Consider the following 24,762-nt stretch of genomic DNA (forward strand, 5'->3'; position numbering starts at 1 on the left):
TGTGCAGCAGCGAGAGACAAGCTTACATTCTTTGATGTGAAACAAAGTGGAATATGTGTCGAATATTTGTTTTGGTTTTTCTCCCAAAAAAAAACAACAACAAAAAACTCCATTGTAAAAAAAAAAAAAAAAAAAAAAATGAAGAGCTTTATATTTGCCCAGCAACAACACACAAGACTCAAAATAATTACATGAATCTGTTTTTAGTGCTGGAGGGCAAACTGACTCAAGGTCTGGTCCCATTTCCAACCTATGTCACGGCTGTTTTGCTAGGCAACAAGAAATCAGCTCATCTGGCGTCAGATGCGTTTAAAGTGGACCGGTTTAGGTGTGACGTCAGCGGGACTGTTAATTTTAGAACAATGGCAAAAGCTGGAGAAGTTAGTGTAGATGCTGCTGTAGCGATGGTTTCATCGATGTTTGTTTTCTTTGAAAGAAAAGCAAAGAACCGGGGCCGGGATGAATCAGATTTGTAAAAAACGAATTCTAACAATTGTAAGTAAATGTACAATAACCCACGGCAGATTAAAGATATAAAAGATATATGATAAATATTAGCACACCGATCGCTCAACCAACGAGATTTTCGGAAACGACCAGTTAATCCACCAGTGGAGCGGGAGACTACAGCCCTGCAGGGAACGCCACCGAGGGCTGGTGATGCTGCTCTCCTCGGCTGCTACATCAGTTTGTTGATCTGATGCGGAGACGGTGATGGTGAATCACCTGCCAAGTATTAGTTGAACCAAACAGATTCTACTGGCAACTTCTCAGATGGTTTGAAAGGATCTGACGCATCAAGTCAGTAAACAAGGATGATTTTCTCCGGTTGTGGAGCTGCAGATACAGTCAGCGTTTGTGTAAGGAGGTCATCAAAAACGACACAATTTGAGGAAGGGAGACATTTTTTTCAACCCCAAAACCAACCTGACTTCCTCATGAGAGGGTTGATGACGATTGAAATGGTGGACAACAATGAAGAGCAGCAAAATGCCAGAGTTACTTTTTGTCCGCAGAACCCAAACAAACAAATTCCGTGTCTCTTCCCCCCAGCTCCTGGAGCTCAGGAACTACATTTAAGATGCTGGTCCGGTCCAAATTTCACAAAAGAGGGGAGAGTTGTCACCAAAACCAAAAACCACTAATATCTTAAGCTTTATACAAATCATACTTGCAAATAATCATCACACAAACTGTTTGTGTGCAAAGTGCAGAATATGACAACAAGTTGGGCTACAAAACATACGGCAGCAGACAGTCAACCCTGCCAACCGCACGGAAGAGTTTGGTCTCAACATTTGTAGGAAGACAACAGCCCACCCCTCCCTAAACCCCTCATCTCCTCCTGATGTCCCTGCTCTCTTTTCCTGGCAGGCAGAAACTGTACTGAAGTGGAACTTCTGTTACTCAGCCAAATTGAAGCTACTCCTAACTCAAACTACTTGAGTTAGAGCACGAAATAATTTGGTGAAAATATTCATACATAAAATATATAGGATATAATTGAGCTTCACCTGAATCAGCAGCATCATTTAAATTCTGCTGGCATTTGATACTTGAAGCAAACTTTGCAGATTGGAGCTGAAAGTTAATCTGCTCTAGAGCTGAGCCACTAAATGTTAAATTTAGCATTGCCCGTCCTTAAAAATAGATGCATAATAAAAGCCAGTGTTTGGGCAAAAGTAGACGACTTGAACTTTACCTCGGGTCATTTATTTATACAGCAACACAGACCTCTTTGCAAGACTACCATTACCAGTGAGAGGAGAGTACATTACATTAATCTGACTAATGAGCTATCACATTGAATAAATAAATCTACAAGAACAATAATGTATTTTAATAAGAAATGCTAAAGGCCACGCAGATGAAAAATTGCCTCTCAAAAGTCGGAGCCCATAGAATAAATCTGACTTCCTCGTTTTTTTGACACGTGGAGGCCATGTGAAGTTGATTTTAATAATTGATCAGTAGAAAGTGCTGGGAGAGAGCTTTGCTGATAAGCAAAAGAATAGCTTTTTGTGTTTGAGTCCCAACATCCTATCGATCCTCTTTGAATAACGCTTAGTGGAAGAGTCACAGACTTAGGGATTATTTATGGATCCTCTTTGACCTTAGCATTTCCTGGGACACTGTGTTTAAAGCCACAAAAATTGACTGCCAAATCTGCATACACACAACGGATAGATGGAAGGTGACAGCGGTAATCAGAGTGGAGAGATTAGCAGTTCTCAGCTTTATTTTTTTATCCCACGAAGACATACATCATCATCAGCAACAACCAAGGTGGAGCGGCCTTACCTGTCTGCGTGTTTGTGCAACACCACTCTCATTTGTCACCTTTCATCCATCTACACTCCTTCCCTCAGCACTGGAATATGGTGAATATTTTACACGCGTATTGTACTTGATTGCTGGTGCTTCATAGTAGATGTTTGGGCGATCTCTGCGTCCCCAATGTGTCTGGTAAAACTAATTCTGCAGAGTACCAATCTTCATGCTGCCGGAGGCGTTTTCAAGGCTTTGTAAGGAAAAATAATCAAATTAAAGAGGAAAAATGCTACCTTTTAGTGGCCTAGCATGGAACCCAAAATGCTATTCTTTATATGCTCTACAAAAGAAACTCTCTTGTCATTATTCCGTAATTTCTTGCACTTGCTTCATTTGTCTGTTTGTTCAATCTGATGTTTTTGGGGTCGAAGTGAAGATGCCCGGAAACAAAATGGTTTAAAGATTTGTTTTACAGAGTGGGCTCTATCTGCCCACTGTGCCAAACTAATACACTGCAGTTTGAGAGAGCAATCAAATGAAAATGGAAATTTGAGCAGCTTAAAGATTAAGCTCATTTTTCCCTTAAGAGCTTGTGAGTGTTCTGCCAAAATGTATGATTTTTTTTTTTTTCTTTCACTGCAACTGCACTGAGGGTACACTGGCTGAAGTTCAGCTGCCTTCTGTTTACACTTCAACTGTGCTTGATGCTGCGATAATTTACAAGACACTATTGTTAGTGTTTGTTATGTTTAATCAGAATGGCATAATGCTGGCAACAGCCTCCACCCAGCCAGCTTGGTTCTACCTGACTGCACTGTAATACGGGGTAACAGGTTAGAGACGCGTTCAAGTTGGTTCTACTCTCACAGCAACTGCACCCAAAGCTGCTCGGGATGGATTTGACAATAAAGATTCAAAACTGCTTCACGGCATTTCATTAATATACACATTTTGATCTGAAAATAGAATCCTCAAGTCTTTTCGTCTGCAAGCCACGCCAGCGTACAGCCCTGAGAGGAGGAGTTGTAAAAAATCCCAAAGGTGGAAATAATATTTAAATATTACAAATATATGTATTAGCGTTGACTGATGCATTCATTGTTATCAGTTCACCATAGAAAATAAATGATGTATATATGTTTATATGATGTATTGACCTTCAGTGTTCTGACCTAATTGCAATTTTTTTTTTTAAATTTAAATTTGCTAAGTGATACACAGTTATTTTCAATCAATAAATCACAAAACAAGTAATTCATCACACCGCTTTTAACACCTATAATGGCACGATACAGGGTCATGATCAAGCATTGAGTAGATTTCTGTATCAGGCACACAAACCATGAGCTGTTCTGTTCAACCTGTTACAGCTTCCATTTATTACCAGGAATAACGAGCACAGAATCGCTGCTGCTTCTTATTTTCCACGTCTTCTGAATAAACAATCAGCGGGTGAGGATGCTGGCTTTTTTCTCTGTAAATTGTCCTAACTTATGGTCGGAGTAAAATAACAATTGGGTTTCGCGGTTGTAAAGGATTAGTTTTACTATACAACTTACATGGACAAAATGGATTTGTTTACGACTGTATTTTAAGTTGCAGATTTGATAGATTAGAGACTGTTTATTGACGAGCTTTTTGTGTCTGTACGAGAAGATTTCAGTTGAGATTTCCACAAAATATAATCCAGTTACCACCAAACGGAAAGAATCAACCGAACAAAGGAGAAATCTACAGAGCTATTAGGTGCAGCCTTTTATAAGTGGTCTTGTTATATATCTGGAGATAACATGTCACATACAGGGCTGCGGTGGTAAAACAAAAGGTGGATAAACTATGAATGTCCACCAGCAGCTTTCTCACTGCGTTATAAAAAAAAAAGGATGAACTATAAAATTCAGTGTTCCATATACGAGCCTGGATATATGAGACTGGAACAACAGAAACTGATTCATACATCCCTATAAATATCATTTTATCAGCGCCATTGTTCTTTATTTTGTCTACTGGTGTGGGATACAAATAATTATGAAGTAACATCCCAGATGCTGGGTAGAATAACCTGCAGTTTCTTTATTTTACAACCACAACAAATCACTATGTTTCTTTATTTTACAACCACAACAAATTAGTATGTGTTGCTTACAGTCAACCGGTTAATCAGGTTAATTCCTATCATTGGCTCGGTGACGTGATGCTCCTGGGTGCAACTGCTCAACACATCTGGTGTTGTCGTGTGTGTTCAGCGGACGAATACGTGTATTACCGCAGAGGGAGCGAGAGGAGGAGGAGAGGGAACACAACTGCAGCGTGATGCTCCCCGATCAACCAAAATAATTTGGCTCATTTTTAGTGGCACAAAGGCCCGTAGTTGGTCATAAAAATGTGACTCAGGAAAAGTACTCTTGTACGAAAACGATACACGTAAACTGCGATCGTCTGTTTCCCCTCCACTGCTATCATATGCTACTATGCTGCCACTATGCTACCACTATGCTACCACTGCTACCGTGTGTAATAAACTTTTTTTTTTCCTGTATTAATGTATTTCCACTAGGTTTAGTTGGTCCGCTCTTCTTTCTGATCGTCCAATCCAGCCTAATGGAGATCGCAGACTTGCGATCCAAATGCGCGAGTGGTGGGAGGAGTTATATCACTGACATACCACAAGTATGGCGGACAGAGACATTGAGTTCGCCGCAAAAGAAAATTGCAAATAAATAGGTTATGATGCAAATAAAAAATTACGATGTAAATTAATAAAAGCCACAACGGAAGCGATCTAAGTCTAAGATTGGTCCAGGCTACCAGAGACCTTTATTAGTGACGGACAGGTGAATGACACGGTGCTTTTTTTAAGCTGTTGGTAATGTGTGTTATATTTGTATAGTCTGCCATTAAGAGTCAGGTTTGACGTGAAGCTAATTATGTTTGCAGTCACACACACTGCTAAAACGCATCAAAACAGCCCCACTAACGGGCCTCGCCAGTCCTTGTTAACGGCAGACTTTGTAAAATGTGTAAAGTACAAACATGGCAGCGCTAGATGGTCTGAGTGCACAACGGCTTTAGCAAAATGATATTTAGCAAAGGAGTTGTTTCCATTTAAAGTAGTAGAGAAGAGGAGAACCTTATTAAATTCCTGAATTCCTATTAAATGTCAGTCGGTGTTCAATCGTGATCGCCATTCATCCATGCAGTCGCTCATGAAACGATCTGATCGCCAATCTGAACGGGCCTAATTGCCACGTAGAGGTAAATAAATCAATAAGAAAAAGATGTTACAGTCCAAAATGTCAGATCGTTGAAAGAGTGTCATGCAGGTTCATGTATGAATAGTTGTGACCAGGAGTGTGCATGTACGGTGAATGTTGCACACATTTCTACATGAAAAAGGGAATGACTCTCTGATGACTTCTGTCAAGCGCTTATTTGTGCTGCATCAAGGGTATAATGCTGTTGTGATAAACATCCAACTACTCAGCTATACGGCGAGAGAAAAAAAAACACCTTTGAAGGTACAGTTCCTTCCCCGGTTTATTTAGGGGCAAAGTTAGTTTCTCCTTTTAAAAGTTAGACCTTTCAACACAAGCGGCTGAGGCAAGAAATTCAAAGAATCTGGAGTCAGAGACAAAGAGCTGAAGTGATGAAAGAGCGAGACACAGTGAAGAGCAGCGGAGAAAGAGAGAGATAGACGCCAGCTAACAGGATAGTTGTCACTATAAAACAGCTGCTGATCTGTAATGACATTGATATATTCACAAGATAATCCTTGAATATGCGATAGATCCTTCTTCTTGGCATGTTGAATCCATACAGACAAAGTAGCTGTAATTACAAAAATATCTACGTGAGAATTTCCTGCAGCTGTACATTTAGGTTCTAGTGTGACGGTTGAATATGAATCACACATTGTGTGTGTGTGTGTGTGTGTCTCAGTATATTCCACCAGCGCCCGCAAGTGAATGATGAAGATGTTAATATGCAGTTGTGGGGACCAAGTATTAGCACTGGATTACAGGTGACTAGCAGGCTTTTGAATCTCTTTCCTGTGATACCCTTTGAATGTGTTCTTTCCCTTTGAAGTGATGTCAGTTTTAAGATATCTCAACCCTTTTATGTATAACCATGGGTGTTTGCGTTCAAGTATTCCTGTTTTTTTTTTTTTTTAGAAGGAGGAGATGAAAGCATCACAACAGCCTCAGCATCCATCAAAGAGCGAGAAAAGTATGGGAAAAGTCCCGCACATAACGAAGCATGACTTGTTTAAACAAAGCGTGAGCGCCGGTCGTGGCTGTTGCGTCTGCGCTGGTGTGTGTGTGTGGGGGGGGGGGGGGGGGGGGCATTAGGGTGCAGTGGTGGGTTAAAGAGTTGAGTGACAGACGGATCCTGACAGCACTCGTTCACAGCTCCGTCACTGAATTTGATCGACTGATTGTGTGTTTTGCAGGAGTAATGAGCTTTACAGTATGTGTCAGGAGCTGATTCGTATGCTGGATGAGTTGGCTAATTGTTCACAGTGCATATTCCCCCGCAAGTCCCATGGCTCCCCTGATTTGGTTTCATTTAGCCTTTATTTTAATTCATTATACAGGCCCTGCATTATTGCCAGGTTGTATGTGGGGTGTTTTGTATTGTTGAAATTGACTCTGGTAATTTAATTTAAAAAAAAATCAGCTGTCGCACTCTTCACTTCTTGAATACAAAACAGAGTGGGAAGGTACAAATTTAAACAGATTGGTTCTGAAAGGTGAATTATGTTTTTTTTTTGTTTTTTTTTAGCAGTGGCAGCAAGATGAAGTCAGTGGAGTTGAAGCGACACAGCTAGTAAAATATCCTCCTGTCATTGCATTTTATTCCTCCTCTTTACAACAAACTGTCCAATAAACTTTTTTCATAATTCTTCATATTGTAACAAAAAAACAAAAAAAAAACAAACAATCTGGACTTGCCAATGCTCCATTTTCACCTTGTTGACAAAGAAAATGTGAGGTGGGGTCATTTTATTTGGTGTAGTAAAGCTGGCTCACAGCTAAGAACGATGAGGCCAGGAAGAGGATGTCAAGCTGCAGTTCAGTAGGTCTGTAAGCTGAGGGATGAAAATGTTCTCTGATGCTTATCCTGCAGTTGCTCCAGAACCCAAACACCAGCACAGAGCGCTGACATAGCCATGATCTTCCTAGAATAGACACTCACCGCTGTGTTTACGGTCAGGCAAAGAACAAAAAAAGAAGAAGAAGAAGAAGAAGAAGAAGCTATTTTTCTGGTCATGCAGCAGCTTCTACTCCCTGATGTATTAGCAGGATTTTTGAACCTGAGATTTGAAAGAATGAATTTAAATTTGAAAGGAAGGAACTCCCAAATAGTGATTCTTAGCTGCTGGGGAGTTTGCAACATGTTTTCAGCCCACAGGATTGAGATACTTTCTAAAAAGCGTTCCTTGAATTTCCCTTGTTAATCATCAAAATTCATTCATCCCTTTCACTCTGAGTCAACGTGGATGCTTGCATGTGTTCGAGTGTGTGTTTTGCTCCTCTGCAGCTTGGCAGCTACCACAGTGTGGGCAATACACCCCGAAGGTATAGAACCCCACAAAGCAGGTAATGGTGCCAAGCATGCAGATAGAGGACTGATTTAGACTGTTGCTAATCTCACGAGGTGTTGCAAGTACTGTGCCACAGAAAAGAGAGAACTTTCCTTTCCTGCATCACTTCCTCTATGATCATTGTCACCTCCTCTGGCTAGAATTGCTGCTTCAACATTCCCATTTTATTAGTAGTATTAATAGAAGCAATAGCAGCTGGATTGTGCGGTTGGAGTAGGTGTTATTTTAGAGCCTTTACTTGTTTTTGTTTGTCTGTTTGTTTTAATTAAATGAGATGGCAAACATTTTTGCATGTTAACCCGCTGCAGGGCTGGGTATAAAAACCTGAACAAAATGAGTGTTAAAGAAAGGAAAAAAAATCTTGCAGTGGATTTCCTCTTATTGATTGTATTTGAGCAGTTTCTGATTTAATCAAGACTGCCACTCAGAGACTATTTTTAAAAGAAGTTCTCTAATGTTTGATTGTGTTAATATTAAAAAAAAAAAAGGCTTTTGGAAAGGAAGCCATGCTTATTTTTAAAAGTTGTTTTTTTTTCAAAAATGTTAAATGGACTACATTTATACAGCACTCTCGTAATCTAGCAACCACTCCAGGTGATTTGGAAGAAGATGCTGACCTGCCTGCCTCGTGAGCCGTGGCACCCCAGTAACGTATGTGCGCCGGCACTGGAGGAACGTAACTTGTACACTGACTGAAACCCTTTTGTCAGCCTGCTATGTCGTGCATTACAGTCAACTGTCAATCACACATACAAAAATTAAGCTCATTTTAGTTCGCAATCAGTCTGCTTCTTTCACACTGAAAATAACTGAGGCATTCAAGACGATGACTTCAGTTCCAGAACCGTTATTACCTCGTCCCTGAGCTACCACCTTATCGCGGTGGAAGAGTGTGCATGTCCCAGTGATCCTCAGAGCGAAGTCGTCGGAGGGCTTTTGTGCCCCTGGTAGGGTCACCCAAGACAAACAGGTCCTAGGGAAGGGACCAGACAAAGAGTAGCCCAAAGACCCCAATGACGATCAGCAAAGTTCGACCGAGCTTTACCTGGCATGGACGCGGGTCACCGGGACCCCCCTCTGGAGCCAGGCCTGGGGTGGAGAGTTTCAACCATGTTCTGAGGGAGGCAGCGGACATTGATTCCGAGCAGGCCTTGTTTCGTGCCTCCATTGTCGAGGCGGCTGATCAGAGCTGCGGCCGTAAGGTGGTCGGTGCCTGTTGTGGCAGTAATCCCAGAACCCCTTGGTGGACACTGGCGGTGAGGGACTCCATCAAGCAGTCCAATCAGGCTCCCAAAAATGATCAATATAGGCAACTGGACTCACCTCTTGTAAGTGAAGTTGCCTGTATTGATCATTTTTGAGAATTATGATGACCTGGATGACTGAGAGCAAACACAGATACAGTCCTATCGGGCCTTTTTGGCCCATGGGACTCGGGAAGCAGCTGACAGGTACCGGCAGGCCAAGCAGTGCGCGGCTTTGGCGGTTGCCGAGGCAAAAACCCAGACATGGGAGGAGTTTGGAGAGGCCATGGAGAACAACTTCTGGATGGCTTTGAAGAGATTCTGGACCATCATCCGCTGTCTCAGGGGGGGGAAGCAGTGCACTGTCAACACCGTGTATGGTGCAGACGGCGTGCTGCTGACCGTGACTCAAGATGTTCAGGTTCAGGGAATACTTGGAGGACCTCCTCAATACTCGACACATGAAGTGAATATGAAAATAACTGGCATACAGAGAAGGAATAGCTTTAATTTTCATGTAATAATTGGTCAAATTAGTTTGTCTTTATGGACTTTAAACCTGTAAATGGACACGGAAATTATATTGTGGGCTTGTAAAAAGTCTTCAGAATCTTTTGTTTACAATTTTTGGTGAATCCTGATCATAGGTTTCTTTTAGCACTCGTAGTTCATACAGGTACTTCTTAATCTTTTACTTTAAATTTCAGTGATGAAAAAAATGCTCTTTAGTCTGCGGTATTGTACGACAGCTATCATTACTCTGCACATTAGGGTTTTAAAGAGACCTATTATGTTCATTTCCAGCTCTGAATTGTTATTCTGTGACTCCGTTAGAGAGGCTCTGCATGATTCACAGTTTAAAAATCTGCTCCTTTATCTTATATTGGCTTTTTATGCAGCTTCTCAGTTCATCATCTCTCTCAAACGGGCTTTTTTCAGCTCCGGAGGCCCTCCTCCATAAAAGTCCACTTTCTTCTGAGTGGTCAGATGTTCTAAAGCCTGACCGGGTCAGTAACCCTGTGCGTTGTGAGACCATATGAATAAATCTGTGATAAGCTGATCATGGGTGTCACGACCTCTGGTGGTGTTTTGACACCTGCAAGTTGTTCAATTCCTCATTTCATTCTCAGCGAGGATTTTCCTCTGGATTTATTTTGACTTTTTTTTTTTCCCCTTTTACAACTTTCTATCACTACTCCACAGGTTTCTCTCACTTCTTCTTGTAGCTTAAAGAAAACAAGTAAAGAATGTGATGGTTCCCCTTTAAAAAACCCGGCAACGGTGTTATAATTCAATGAGTATTCACCGGCTTCAGTGAGCGACTCACATCACACACACACACACACACACACACACACACACACACACACACACACACACACACACAGTCATTTGTCATTTCCATTGTTAATATAAAATATTGATCAAAGCAGCTTTAAGCAAAGGATCCTCCATCACTGTGGACAAACTGCATTATTCATTAAATATGATGTCAATGGAAATACATTGTGTGTGTTAAATGTACAGAGGCAGTTTTGATAAATGTACATCCTTATTATCTGAGGTGCAGTCAAAGATAAGAATCACTTGTTTGATATGATCCTATTAGTATATTTGCTGCTGTACTGACACACGCATGCAAGAAGCGCTCGTGAATATGTGTGAGTCTTTTGGACTCTGGTTGTGCGCTTGATTGGTGAGGAGTCTTTGATGTGGCGGCGAAAGATCTGACGCTCTGATCTGGAGCTCGACAGGGATGACATTATTTGAGACTGTGTCAGGAGATTTGGCACACACAATATAGAGTTTCCAACCGAAACCAAACAACATCTTCGCCACATGTTCCCTCTGTTCTCATTTTTCCCTTCTCTAAAAACAAACCAGTTCATTCCCATTAGAATAAAACCCAAATATTACCTTTAAATTGACAGTGCAATGTATGCTAATAGTGTAGGAGGTGCGATTACACAGTTTCCCTCGAGCAGTTACAGGAGTGTCTTCGCTGCTTCTAGGAGAGATGTAGAAAAGTCATTTCACCTGAAACTGTGTAAATTGCTGCAACAAAATGTGGCCACCCTATAAGTCACGCAGGTGGTAAACTAATAACAAAGTCAAACTGGCCTGAAAACTAAACAGCCAAACACAGAGCTGCATATGAATTTGTGTACACATGCTGTTGCTTTACGTTGTTGTCTTGTTTACACTGGATGCCAATGGGGGCACGGGGAAGATTAAAGGGGCAACTTTAACCTATGAAAGCTGGAAACCGCTGTGACAGAAATCAGAGAACAAGAGCAAACAGGGGACGCTGGTGAAAAGGCAGCAGAGGGAATATGAGGGTTTGGAAATGGTTTGATGGTGAAGGCGCGGAGGTATAGCGTGCTGAGTGAAAGTCTGAGGATTCTTTTTGAAAGCGTTGTCCGACACGCAGACGAAGTCAACAATAGAAATACTTTCGGACACTTGTTCCCCCTGCCAATGTGGTGATGCGATGACCTGCATTGTTTTGCTCACTCCAAATGAATTTCTCCTCACATATGGGAGGATATTTCGTCAAACCAGCATGCCACCACTGAAAAAAAAAACACGCTTTTGTAAATGGGTTAAACCGAATCCTCACATTTTTTTTTTCCATTTTCACATGCCGGTAGAATTTCTCGCAGTCGACAAATGCTTTCACACCATCATTGCTGAGATCTGGACATGTGATGGCAACAGATAATATCAGGGGGACAAGTGACACTGGTCACACCAGCTGCCAAAAGGAAAAACAATATAAAACACACATTATGAGTAAGTTTATTGAGTGGAAGTCAAAAGTGTGAGCCTCCCAACTCTCCCGCTTTTGATCAGATCAGGTCTGGTCTGAGTGGGACCTGACTCTGGTTGTTCTCTCCTCTGTCTATAAATACACTCCGCAGAGCTTCGGATATCTGGAGGCAGGAAGTCAAATGAACTTGGCAGAGCCTATTTGCCTTTATGTTACAACCTAGATGCTCTCCCTTTAATCACATGAGATTCTGTTTGTTTCCTCCCACATTCATCCAGCCTACAGTCTCTGGGATGGAAATGCTCATTGCTACAAATGTGGATGTGGACCCCAGCGAGCCTCACAGACACTAAGGCTAATTGGAATCCAAATATAGAATATTAAACATGCACTTTGCCCACACTACTGGTCGTCATGGTTATACCTCCTTGGGGATGAGTTTGATTGCTGACACCAGTCAGACTCAAAGCGGTGTCGCTTTTCTTCTCTGGATGTGTTTGAGTTTGCATGTATGTTTCTGGGCCGTCAGTGCCGCACATCAGCAGTCCTAACAGGCGGTCCCTGTGGAGGGCAGACTGACAGGTAGGTAATGATCAAAGAGGCCGTTTCCTGTGTTTCATGTTGGGCTCAGAGAGACACATCTGTACTGCCAGTTTCTCTGCTTTATAATGGGCTCAGGATGTAGATAGCTCACTCATCTCCCTCTCTCTCTCTCACACACACATGCGTACAAACTTTTTCAAGCTCCTAACATTAACAGATGCTAACATATTTCTCCAGTTCTGCCAGTATCCCCCCCACACACTTTTTTTTTTTTGCTTCACTCCCTCCCACCCCTCTAATAAATCTCTGAACTCTTGCAGCCTGACTTCCAGTCATCTAAAACTGTCATGTGAACTGTATCACACATACATAAAATATTAACCTGAAGGGGAAACACAGGCAAAGCCACCCAGTCTGTCTCCAGTTTGACCCCCTCCCCCTCTCTTCCCTAAGTAAGCAGGACTATCTCTCCGACTCAGGTGCCAGGCCACTCACAGATATCTTCGCCTCAATCTTGTGTCCACAGTTGCCAGTGGCTGTACTCTGCTCTGCTCTGTTCAGCCTGCCAGTTTCTGTTTAATCAATTGAAGCAATTCAGATTGTATTTGAGAGCGAGGCCACAACTCATTTCAGGTTGGATGTTGTTGGAAATGAAGTGCAACCCTGAGGATGGATGTAAAAACAGCCTCCCTTTATCTGGAAGATTAAAACTTCAGGGTCGTAGTAATCGGTCTTAATGAAACTGTCAGGTAATCTGAGAATCTTTAAACTCCTCATGTCGCATCATGCGGGTGTGTATTTGTGTGTATTTTGGCTGTCTGAATTAATACATGTATTTAGATTAGTGACTGGCAGACTAGAGGGTCATGTGATTGCTATAAATTAACTAGCAATTAACCAATGTTAAGGAAATGGCTTAGTCAATCAAAAAAAACACCTCCTCAAAGCAGGTAGGAGAAGCATGAAGAGCTGATTTAATCATCTTTAAGAACTCCTCCTTTATGCACGTTTGATCTCATAGCCCTCTTAATTTCACAGGAGCAGAAAGATTTTTTCGCTCCCATTTGTACCAGGGATTTTCTGTATTTGCCCACCTTTGTACCGCTGGCCTTGACATTATCCTGGCAGGACTCAAAGGGCATTTTTTGCTGCATTTTAACACAGCTTTATAAGTGATGATTGAATCAGAAATTAAACAAAACCATCCTTTGCCACGCATTCCTTTATTCAGCAATTAATTGATCTTCTCCGGGGGGAAAGAGTGATCTAAACCTTTAAAAGTAGTTCTAAATTTCAAAATAAATCTGGGGTGAAAAATTAGGTCACGATAATACTGAACTATCCTCAATTTGATTGGAATCTGTTGTACATACATTTGTATAAATAGGCATGCACAGCTGGTGTATCAAAAAACTGTATTATTTAAAGGAAAACTGCCATTGCACAGCTATTTTTGGAATTAGTATCATGCAAATGAGTGTTTAACTTCTCTCCACGTTCCCTGAGCTCTTCACTCATCTGCTGGCAAAATCTGCCAAGTGATGCGAAACAGGCTGTTTGAAATATGGATGGTACAGCGTCACATTTTTAACAGCCTTCCCAGTGTCCACCATGTTGTCAACCAAAGCCAGCGCATCAAAACAAATACCTGAGTGTAGAATATGTGTCAGCCTGACAGTGACCTTGGAATGCAACAACACCAGTGCATTGTGGTTGTTATAGGTTTCCTACGTTTTGAGCAAATGCTAATACGATTGTCGTTAGAAATCGAGCTAATAGCTCGATGCTGTCAGTGGTTCAGAACAGTCTTCAGGAACCAGATCTCCATTGTAATCCAGGTCACTTCTAAACCGTAGTCACCTGGTCCTTGAAATCCTACATGTTTTCACCTGCCGTCATGAAAATCCTCCTGCTGCAAATATCACTTCCTATCTCCACAAGGGGGGGCAAGAGAACACATAAGTGCATCATGGGAAGACAAATAATGTCATATCACGACTACTTCCTGTCACCAAAAGGTGGCACGTGCCTGTTGCTGTCTTCACGCTGGGACTTTCATCAAATGCGTGAAGCACAGAAAGGATCTGATCGTTCGGAGTCCAGCCGCTGAATTTTGTGTTCTGTGGTGAAATTGGTCACCTTCCTATGGTAACACAGGTCGAGGAAACCTCGCAGTCTTTTCATTAATATTGACTTAATTTGGAGTGGATGCAGTCAACTTTTAGGAGCAATAAATCAAAGTGTAAAAATCCAGTGTAATTTACCATTGCCATTAGCGGGCGCTATAAAGTAATCTGCTCTTTCAGGCAGGCTCTTGTTTGGCCCACCATGCATCCCTCCACCAAGACTGCATAATCTAAGCTTCATAGCTTTTGTTTTTGTAATTCTGCTGACAGACAAAAGCATCCAAAAACCGTACCTCTATAGGTGGAGGTTTTAAAAAAAATGTGTTGCAGATCAAGTATCTATATTTTTATTTAAATGGGGCAGAATGTGCAGAAGTACTATTTCCTACCACAGCTCATCCTGAGTCTGCCTTCCACTTCCAGTGAGAGCTTGTCAACAAACACCAGTGAACCCAAGACTGACCCTTCTTTACACATCCAAGACTGGCAGCTGATCCCTGTGAAAACCAGCAGAATTGCTGAAAGGGGGAGGGGTTGCATAGCTGGCAAGCCTGGAAAGCTTGAAATGATTGATAGCCATTTGTTTTGCCTGCTTAATACAACATAAACTCTCCAGTGATTCATCACCTGAGTGAGGGTTTCTCGCAGTGCCTCTGCACAGCCTGCAAAAATAATTCATTTTCTGCAAGCTACGAGCCAGGCACTAATGTTAAATATTCATGTGGGTCCGGTCTAAATGATGTGGCCATTGGCACACAGTTAGAGCACACTCCGTGAAAGGGAGGAAATGTCAAGCTGTGAATAAATGAAAGCAGGGAACCATATTTTACCCTGCCATTGTGGATTTACTGTAGTTGCCATTTTGTACAGCCACTTCAAATAGATCTCTTTCATAATCAATAGGTTCAGTAAGACATGGAGCATATTGCCACATTGGCAATAATCTGGAAGTGTGTTTGCTCATCCTTTACTCACCCTTTGTTTGTGTTGCATAATTTCCTCCTCATGAATATTAACGTGGGACTATTTCTGTGGTAATAGCTTGTGTGTTTCGTGAAACAGACTATCAGTGTTGACTCTCTCTAAAGGTGCTGACACAGTACCAGCTCCCCGTGTCACACGAGATCGATACGGCCTGCGCCTGTGCAGCTGTTACGGTTTGACTGCTATCGACTTTGACATCAGTCAACTGAATTTGTTTCTGAGATGTTTTCATAGGGCGGCGCACCGAATTGAAGAAGATTTTGTCACACTTGCAGTGCGATTTTTTTTTGCGACATTATAGGTCATTCTGCCATGATTTCGGTAAGCACAGTGGAGGAAAAGGGCAAAATATAATAGAACTTACTGGCTGGAGTATCCATTTAGAGGGACTCAAATAGAGAGCATAATGTCCGTTGTGCATCATTTGGATGGAAAGGGGAATGTTAAATGGCCTCATATTGACAGACACACTCTAGCAGTATTCATTTTTATCACACACACATGTATGTGTCGCTCACATTCTCTCTCTCACACACACGCACACATTTCCTTCTGCAGTCTCTGACTAATGAGGCCTAGGGCTGGAGATGGTTCCATCAAGGAACTTCCCCCTCATTCTCTCTAATACACCCCCCCACACACACACACACACACCCACACACACTCTCGCTCACTCTCTCCTCTCCTCAAACACGCACCTGATTGATAGCAGTGATTTGACTGAAAAAAGGGAAATGGGAAATTGAAAAATGGTGGAAGAAGATTGGAAACAACGTGCTGATTATGAACTCTGTGAGAAAACAAAAGGCCTTCCCTCTGCCTTTCCTCTTAGCACTGAGGTAGCAGGTGTGTGTCTGACAGGTGCCTGATTGAGGCGCACAAAAGACATTACAACTGCAAACAAATGGACGTGTTAAGCGTCCCCGGATGCAGTTAACGTTTTGGGCTGATAGATGTGATTATGAGCGTATGAGCAGAGGCAGCGAGAGAATGGGCACAGGTGTTTGGGAGAGTGGAGCAGTAAAACAGCCATGTTATTGTTGTGATGATTATAATCCAGCCATACAATTAATGGTAGGTCATCAGCCTCGGCGGATTTATTTAATATGTCTCATGTTGTAATAATAGAGCCTCTCTGCTGGAGGCATAAGATCCCTTAGATTTATCATCACCAAAGAGGAATGAGTGTAAAAATGGTCACTGGTTTACAAAATAACCCCAAATTACCTCTTTGCCATCGCCATTTATTTTTAGTCTTTTTTTGTTGTTATGTTCTCATGTTTCAGAATAATAATAGTAAAAAAAAAAAAAACAGCACTTTTATAACAGTGGGATAAATTAGCCGCTCCCTCCCCGTGAAAAGGCTTTGTGTATTTCATAAATGAGGGAGCGTCTTGGCCGAAGCCCCAGTGGTTTAATATTCTCTGAGAGCTTCCAGACAGTGAGTGGTGGTGCAGCAGCTGTCTCTTGACCCCGCCGAACCTCCACTTACCCCGCTGACCACCTCCTTTCCACTGGGCAAGCTGTGGCGATGACAAGCCTGTCAGAAGCGTCTCCTAATGTCCTAATTACCTCTCTTTTTATAGTCATCTCACACACACACACACACACACACACACACACACGCACGCACACACACACATGCGATTCTACAGACACATTCATAGTGAGTAAGCAGATATGAGACACACACAGTAGCGTGTGTGAACATTGCTCATGTTAACAATGCAGGACCACACTGAGGTGTGTGAAAGCATCTCCAGCATATATTATATATACACATACATGTACATACATACATACATACATACATACATATATATGTATGTATATATGTATATATATACATACATACACATACACACACACACACACATATATATATATATATATATATATATATATATATATATATATATATATATATATATATATATATATATATATATATATAAAGGTCATCCCTGAAGACTTTTAGGTTTAGATCTGAAATGCTCTGGACAAGCTGTGATCCAGGCCTGTTGAATCTGAGCTTTTCCTGTGGTAACAAACATCAGCACTCCTACCACAAGTCTATTTTAAAGACCTTGGCTGCAAAGAGGCTCCAAGGTACCCGTTGCTTCTCAGGAGAGGATCACAAAAGACGGAGCATCATCCAGTAGATAGTGAATGAGATGTGATGTGCCAGATGTTCAGCTTGGAGTAAGAATGCCTCTCTGCTGGATGGTTTAGGCTGCAGCACTTAAGTCCAGCCGGTCGGTCTTGTAAAATAACAATGACTGTGCCCGCTAGGAAGTGATTGCACCTCCCAGGGAATGCAGTTGGTCGGTGATTTATAGGTCCGTGAAGTCACTGCATTTGTCACAATCAGTGTGTTACTTCGCTTCATGTTATGTTGATTTGAGGCGTCCTGCTTAGAAGAGTGGTCATGTTTCATCGTATCAAATCGCTCTATGATAGGTGTCACGCCACGATATTCTGGATCTACAACCTTTTTTGTTCCACTTGTTAAATTTATTTACATGTCAGGAAGACCTTGTCAAGTAAGATTGTGTGGAACAGCAACCCCTTTTTTTATGTTTTTCACTCGGCGTGACTCTAAGAGCCAATGCCACCTTGGCTGTCGTCATTAGAGCTGTTAGTTTGCAGCCTCTTTTGTCAGCTGCAACGACATTTTCATGTGACTGACAGGGCGAGTCAAGTACACCACTGAGATTACATAGTTTGCTTTGTTTTCAAACGCACTACTGACGCTAATGGCCTAATTTTAGTCTTTTATTCATTAGAACATCGTTCTACTGTTATTTAAGCACAGTTGCGTATGCCCGTAGCACTTAACGAAGAGGAGGCAGGGCACCAAATTCAATACATCTGTTTTTATCTGTCAGCATTTCTGAGGGATTATCCTTTAATCTCTCACAGTAAACACCATCTTCGGCTGTATGTGTTCAACCCAAACATCCTGGTCCAAGACTGGACATTTACAAAGCATATTCCATTAACAAAATCTCCTTTTTTTATCACAGTTTATCAAGCAAGAACACACTCTGCCTCTCCTGTAAGCCTGCATGATTAATACGATTCCGTTGTCTCTGGGGAGTGTTTTCATGCGTGTTTTGTGATATCTCTCTGGCAGATTTTTATGGATTACCTGAGAGCTAGTTATAGAAGGAGCGGGTCAAGATAAAATGCAACTGTTTAACAACGACACCATTTCGAGGTTGTTTAACTGCGAGGTCTATTGCTGCCAAAGCGGAGCATAAAATTAAAGTTAATGTGTTAAATACAGTCCAAGTTTGCACCTTTGCAGCTTTCCCATCAATTATCGCGTAATGAACCTCTCTCAGTATAATTTCCTGTTGATCAGTAGATTGATTAATCACTTCAGCTCCTGTATGGAGAGTAGTCATGAGATGGATACGTTGAAATGAATCTTCTGCTAAAAGAACCATAATACGGTTGAAAGCTCTGGAAAGAGAGGCGTAGTTATTTTGGATTAAAGTTGCCGCCCGCAAGTGCCTTCACCAACTGTGTTTCTATAAGATTTGAATTATTGGAGGTGTATTAAAACGCCTGAGCCTCACAACAAACACCAGCATGTCGGAGAGTTTTGTTTTGTTTGTCTGAAACTCTTTGATTAGTCTAGCTTTTGTCGGTCCACTCTCCAGGAGTTCATTTCTCCATCTGATTTCCTTGAAGAGAAAAAAATTGAAGCCCGGCTCTGATCCTTCTAACCTTCTAATTAAATGAAAACACAGTGGGCTTCACACAGCAAGACGGCATCATTACACACGCACACACATGCACAGAGGTAACCACTGCGGGTCTCTATGGGGAGCTACACAGAGTTCCAGCATCAAACTCTGTTGTGTCCTCTTATGCAGTGCAATCACACACTAGGCTGACATGCAACACGCTGCAGATCATGGGCATAAATAAGCTATGGAATGTTTTACCTGAGAGGAGGAACGTTAATTCAAAGCCAGCAGTACACTAGCACTGAAAAGAAATGTTACCTCATTAGTGTTACCCCACTGCTTTTACTGAGCAGTAGCAACAGAGAGAGGGTGGGGGGTGCTTTGTGCTGCTCTTACCGCAAAGACATTCAGTCTCCAGAGATCTTAGTTTGCTTTTGTGACGAAGAAATATAAGAGATTATTATGGATTCATTAGGATAAATCCAGACCCTTAAATAGAAGACCACTTTGAGTCGCATTGCTCGTAGAAAACAATGCTTTGCAAGAAGCATTAAAAACATTTCTAGAAGGAATTCTGTCGTCCACGTTGGTGGAACTGGAGGAAATATTCCAACATAATAGGGAGTGTGGAGTAGAGGATTGAGAAGAAGGAGAGGAGGTGAGGAGACAAGGACACACATTATTTGGAAGACGGTTGGCCTGCCTGCTCTCATCCAGCATGATTGACAGATTGGTGCAATGGCTGTACTCTCACGAATGCCATCACACGCATTTCCCCAGAAATCTGTCTATCAGCACTGTCAAAGCAGAGCGACAGCCATGACATCTAATCACAGGCGAGCTGGCACCTCATAACTTCTACCTAATGTGCTGCAGGTACAGAGGAGAGAGAGGAGAACACAGCAGTAGCAGCAGACGCGCCGCCACCACAACGCTATTTATAGCCCCTTCAGAGGCCACCAGCAGGAAGTGGATCACACTGAAGGGTTAGGGAAGGTGTCACTACACTATATCACAAGTCTCTGTTTGGATATAGGTCTCTGTTGACAAGATTAAATGCTCAGATGCCCTGGTATGGGAGGGGGTGATAGATTTTTCTGGGTTACACTCTTGACAAAGTAACTTAAAACAAGGGCAGATATGCTACATGCATGATAATGATTCATTTCCATAATATTGGTATGACGTGATAATTACCTGGCAATTTAAGCAGCTGAAAAGCCTCATTACGAGCTGTCCTAAGGGCTGGTTAGACCGGGACATGCAGTACATGTTGTGTTCAATCAAGTTTGCCTTCCAACCTCAATCACTTCTTTTTTTCCCACTCACTTTCAGCTGGATCCAAATATCCCCAGAAGCCTCATTATATTGAATTATCATATAATAAAGCTCAAGTTTTGAGTGACATCTGATTTTTTTTTTTTTTGGTTTGTGTCTTTATAGAAACCAAAACCAAGTCGTGAGATATTGTAGCAGGATCCTGGACAATGTTCAAAATTTGTTTCCCATCGTATGTGTGATTTGTCACTCGCACTTTTTGTCCTGAGGGATTTGCTGACACATTGAAAATACACAAAGAGGTATAACAAGGACATGTGTCATACCTTACACCCTTATTACGCTGGCAATGACAAGTGAGACAAGCAGTCGCTTCAACATACGCCCAGCACTGAAGCTCACATTGCTCACAAAGAAACCCAAACTCTGTGTGAAATATAATAAAAGATGGTGTGTGAAATATAAAAATGTTGATACGGATGTGCAGTAGACAGCCAAGGAGGAGGAGGAGGTGTGTGTGTCTGTGAGCGACTATGTGTGCGTGTGTGTGTGGGGGGGGGGGGGGGGGGGTTGTTTATGAATAGCAGACAATGAATGATGGAAGCTCTCCCGAGGGTACAGGCCCTGAGCACTGCTGCGGGGACTTGGGAACACGCCAGTCTCCCATGCCGTGTGAGATGCCAGTTTGGGTGGGCACCGTTCCGAATGGGTGCTCTCTTCTCCAGGATACACTGCAGATCCCAGGGGAGCGTCTCCAAGCAGTGGCTGCGAAAAAGTGGTGCTGGCTGGGCTCTCAATCAGGGGCAGGAGTGAGGAAAAAGTCCACAATTCCCTCTGTTCCTACATATTGATATAACACTCAGAGGGAGAGGAAAATGACTAATTATAGCAGGATCGCACACACCTGTGGAAAAGAGAGGCTGGATTGTAAATATCACTCATTATGATGCCTTTCGCTTTTTTCTAATTGGTTGGGGGTAACACACGTGGCATATGGAGCTTGATTTGAATGTATTTCAACACCCTGTTAAGTAATTATAATTATTTTCGTGTGTGGGATTTGCCTCTCTGCTTGGTTTCTATCTCCTCACTAACTGTCTGTTTTCTTCTCTTCTGCATTCGTCCTCGCCTGCGCTTGAACAGGAGCTGCTGAAACCGTGACAGGTACTCTTTCTTTTTGTTACCTGCTGTTCATTTGGAAGTGCTTGCCTCAGTCTGTCTGGTGATTGGCTGTCCAAGCCAGTCTGTTCATCTGGGTATATTAACATAAATGGCTGGTTATGTCTGGGGTTTTGGGGAGGTTTTTTTGGTTGTTTTTTTTTCCTTACAGGGAAGAAAGAGAGACCCACACACATTACACAGATGGACTATTTTCATTTTATTCTGTGAATCAACATTTCTCACATATTTGTACTCCTTACAACTTCAGGGAGGTTGCTCACAAATCTATCCAGACAGGTTTATTTTTTAAAATTATACGTATCTGCTCCAGTTTTTTTTTTTAAGTTCACAGCAATACTTCTACATTTTATTAGGCAAAAAAAACCACATCCAGTTGCAGAGGCAAAAAGTATCACGCAAAAATGGTCCAAAAGCAGAGCGATCGGCAAGAAAACGTGTGAAATTACCTCTTAACACCACACGGGCCGGTGATGTGCAATGTCACGCATTCACATGAGCCTCTTATATGCTTTCAAGGTTGAGATGAAGGATGCTTATTTTATGATTTCTATTATTTGGTGAAACAGTCATATGATGATTATTGTGTGCAAATATTCCGATGTGACAAACAAATGGTATCATAACTTTTCTGGCTTAGTTATCAAGAAAAGTGCCCCCAAATTGCAGATGAATTCTCAAATGTACTCTGCATTGTGCAGCACCGCTCTTAACAGAACTGTATTTGACTAAATTAATAAATAGCAATAGCAAAAAATATGTAGTAGTACGTTTGTATATTGCTGCAAGGGTCTCGCCACATGAACAACGACCACTAGTTAAAACCTAGTAAAGTATTACGATTACAAAACTTGATGCACAGCTTGTGATTTACTAAAGTTTCTCACCATTAACCAAACATTTGTCGTCATCCACCGTGTTTATGCATACATTAGAGGACAACTCATCAGCTCGTGTACCAACATATTCTTAGCATTTGCGAGTTGTTGTTTTGACCTCCAGGTGTGTTCGCATATATTTTACTTATCGGAGAGTAAATGTATATTTTCCTGTTATTCATACACCGTATGAATGTGAATCATTTCCATGGTTGCAGTGGAAAATACATCAGGGTCCACTCGGATCCCCTGGTTGATGATAAGCATCAGGGGTCAGGTGTGTTGTTGCTGGGGGGAGCGGGGCCAGATGTTTAAGTAGTGCCATTCAAATCCTGTTTATAACATCACGTTTGACAACGTTCGCATACCAGGGGAAGAGTGAGTCCCGTTTACTCCATGAACATCTACCCAACTCACAATGTTTTCCTCACCGCGTATTCACAGCCTCAACCCACCCAGACCTGTTTGCCACATCATAATATATTATACTATCAATATAAATAAAACTAAAGTTAATTTTGGGCACTACGCAACCGCATCAACCGCAGCCAAGAGGAGTGCACGCAGTCGTTGCCCCCGGTGATTTCATGTCTCCACCATGAAAGGATTCTGATTGACCTCTCATTGTTTCCATGGTGCCGGCAAATAATTGCGCCGTGTGATGTGCTGTTTTCATCGTTTTACATTTTCTATGAAATGTGGTTTTCCAACATTAATCACCAACCAATCACATATTATTATTCTATGTAGTAAAATGTTATATTTAGCTCGGGTAGCACATACTGCTCTGCGGCGGCTCTCACTCCCTTCATCCGCTGCTCACCTGCTTCCCTACAAGTGAGTAACCCTTCTGTTTTTCAGCGTATTAAAGGCTTATAACCAAACCCTAAAACAAAGACTTCCTTCTGAGGAAGTGGCGCCCAATTATCTTAGTCAAGAAAAAAAATCACATACCTTCTAACATGTTTTTCTCAGGTTGAACAGCCTCATTTTTTAGTCTTTTGATGGCGTTATTATACAGCAGTTACACGGGGCTTTTGAAAGACATTGTCTCTTGTTAAGAAAAAAAGATGGTCAAATTAGGTACGATGAAATTTTTTGAACCCTTCCCATGCAAAAGTTCTGGGCAAAAATCGTGCAGCGCTAATTATACCCTGAGACTGAATCCTTCTTACTACTTCTTAACTTCCTTGATACAGCATTTCATCATGAGGATCAGGGTCTAATGACTGAGCAGGATAGAGATACACAGCAGTCAAAAGGCAGCATCAGAGAGGGAGAGAGTGAAACTTTTGTTGTTAATGACTGTCTATAGTCCTGGTTGTTCCTTGAAAGGACACGACTGCTGCAGACAGCACTGACTCGAGGGAGAGGAATTGGGGGCTGGCTGTCCTGCTTTTTGCTGCACCTTTCATGTCTTTTGATGTGAAAACAAGAGAGGAAAGTTCAAAGAGAGAGCCAACTTGATTCATAAGGTGTCTTTCTCTGAACCGCTGATAGAGGAGCCAGCCTGATAATATTTCCTGATTCCCCTCAACTTTCACCAAAATTGGTCAGGGTTAGTGCTGTTTTGCAATTTTGAGTACAGCTGATGAGCCGAATCCCCTTGCCAGACCCTTGATGCCAGATTGTACATCCCCTCTGAGGACGCACAGACTTTTTGAAGGTCTGTATTTCCGTCTGACGGTTTCGTTCAGTATGTTGTGATGCAGAGACAGGAGGGCAGCCATGTGCAGAGATACAGGCACTTTACTCTTCCAGACAGCTGCTGGAATGAGGGTGAATTTATCAGCCAGTCATCTGTGCCATGCCTCTGCCCACTCCCCTTCTATCCCCACCCACCACCCTGAATTAATGACTGCCTCTCCTCATTTGCACCCAATCATGACCAGGATGGCGAGGCAATTGAAAATGTTTACTCCAATTGCGAAAACCCTCCATGTTCCACAAAGTGGCCTGTTTTCACTTTGATGGGATTGCTAATCACAGCAATGTTATTTATGTGTGTTTTGAATTGGAGATGAGCCTAGGCTAGGATATTGGAGAGGGACCAACCTTGCTTGGGGCTCCTAAACCTTATGGAGAATTTATCTATTGCATCCCCTTTCTCTCAGTCCAACAGATTGGGAGCAGAATAACCTTGCTTTGAGGCTGCGCTATGTTGCTGTTTTTACTGCCAGATGTAA

The 24,762-nt window shown here is 42.1% G+C and overlaps 1 protein-coding gene across 6 annotated transcripts in view; it reads left to right on the forward strand.

Moving 5' to 3' along the window:
• Positions 1–24,762, forward strand: part of cadm1b (cell adhesion molecule 1b) — a 273,072-nt gene that overhangs the window by 207,205 nt on the left and 41,105 nt on the right. For 4 of the 6 annotated variants that reach the window (XM_086216677.1, XM_086216675.1, XM_086216680.1 and 1 more), the window contains exon 3: positions 21,663–21,683. The exons of the other annotated variants lie outside the window; for them this stretch is intronic. In XM_086216677.1, coding sequence (XP_086072803.1) covers positions 21,663–21,683 — 21 coding nt within the window. The remainder of the gene's footprint in view (positions 1–21,662; positions 21,684–24,762) is intronic. 6 annotated transcript variants of the gene reach the window in all.

The sequence above is a fragment of the Aulostomus chinensis genome, chromosome 10 (assembly GCF_037954235.1).
Source record: "Aulostomus chinensis isolate RoL2024-O1b breed Wild chromosome 10, RoL_Achi_v1.0, whole genome shotgun sequence".
In the NCBI taxonomy this organism is placed as follows: Eukaryota; Metazoa; Chordata; class Actinopteri; order Syngnathiformes; family Aulostomidae; genus Aulostomus; species Aulostomus chinensis.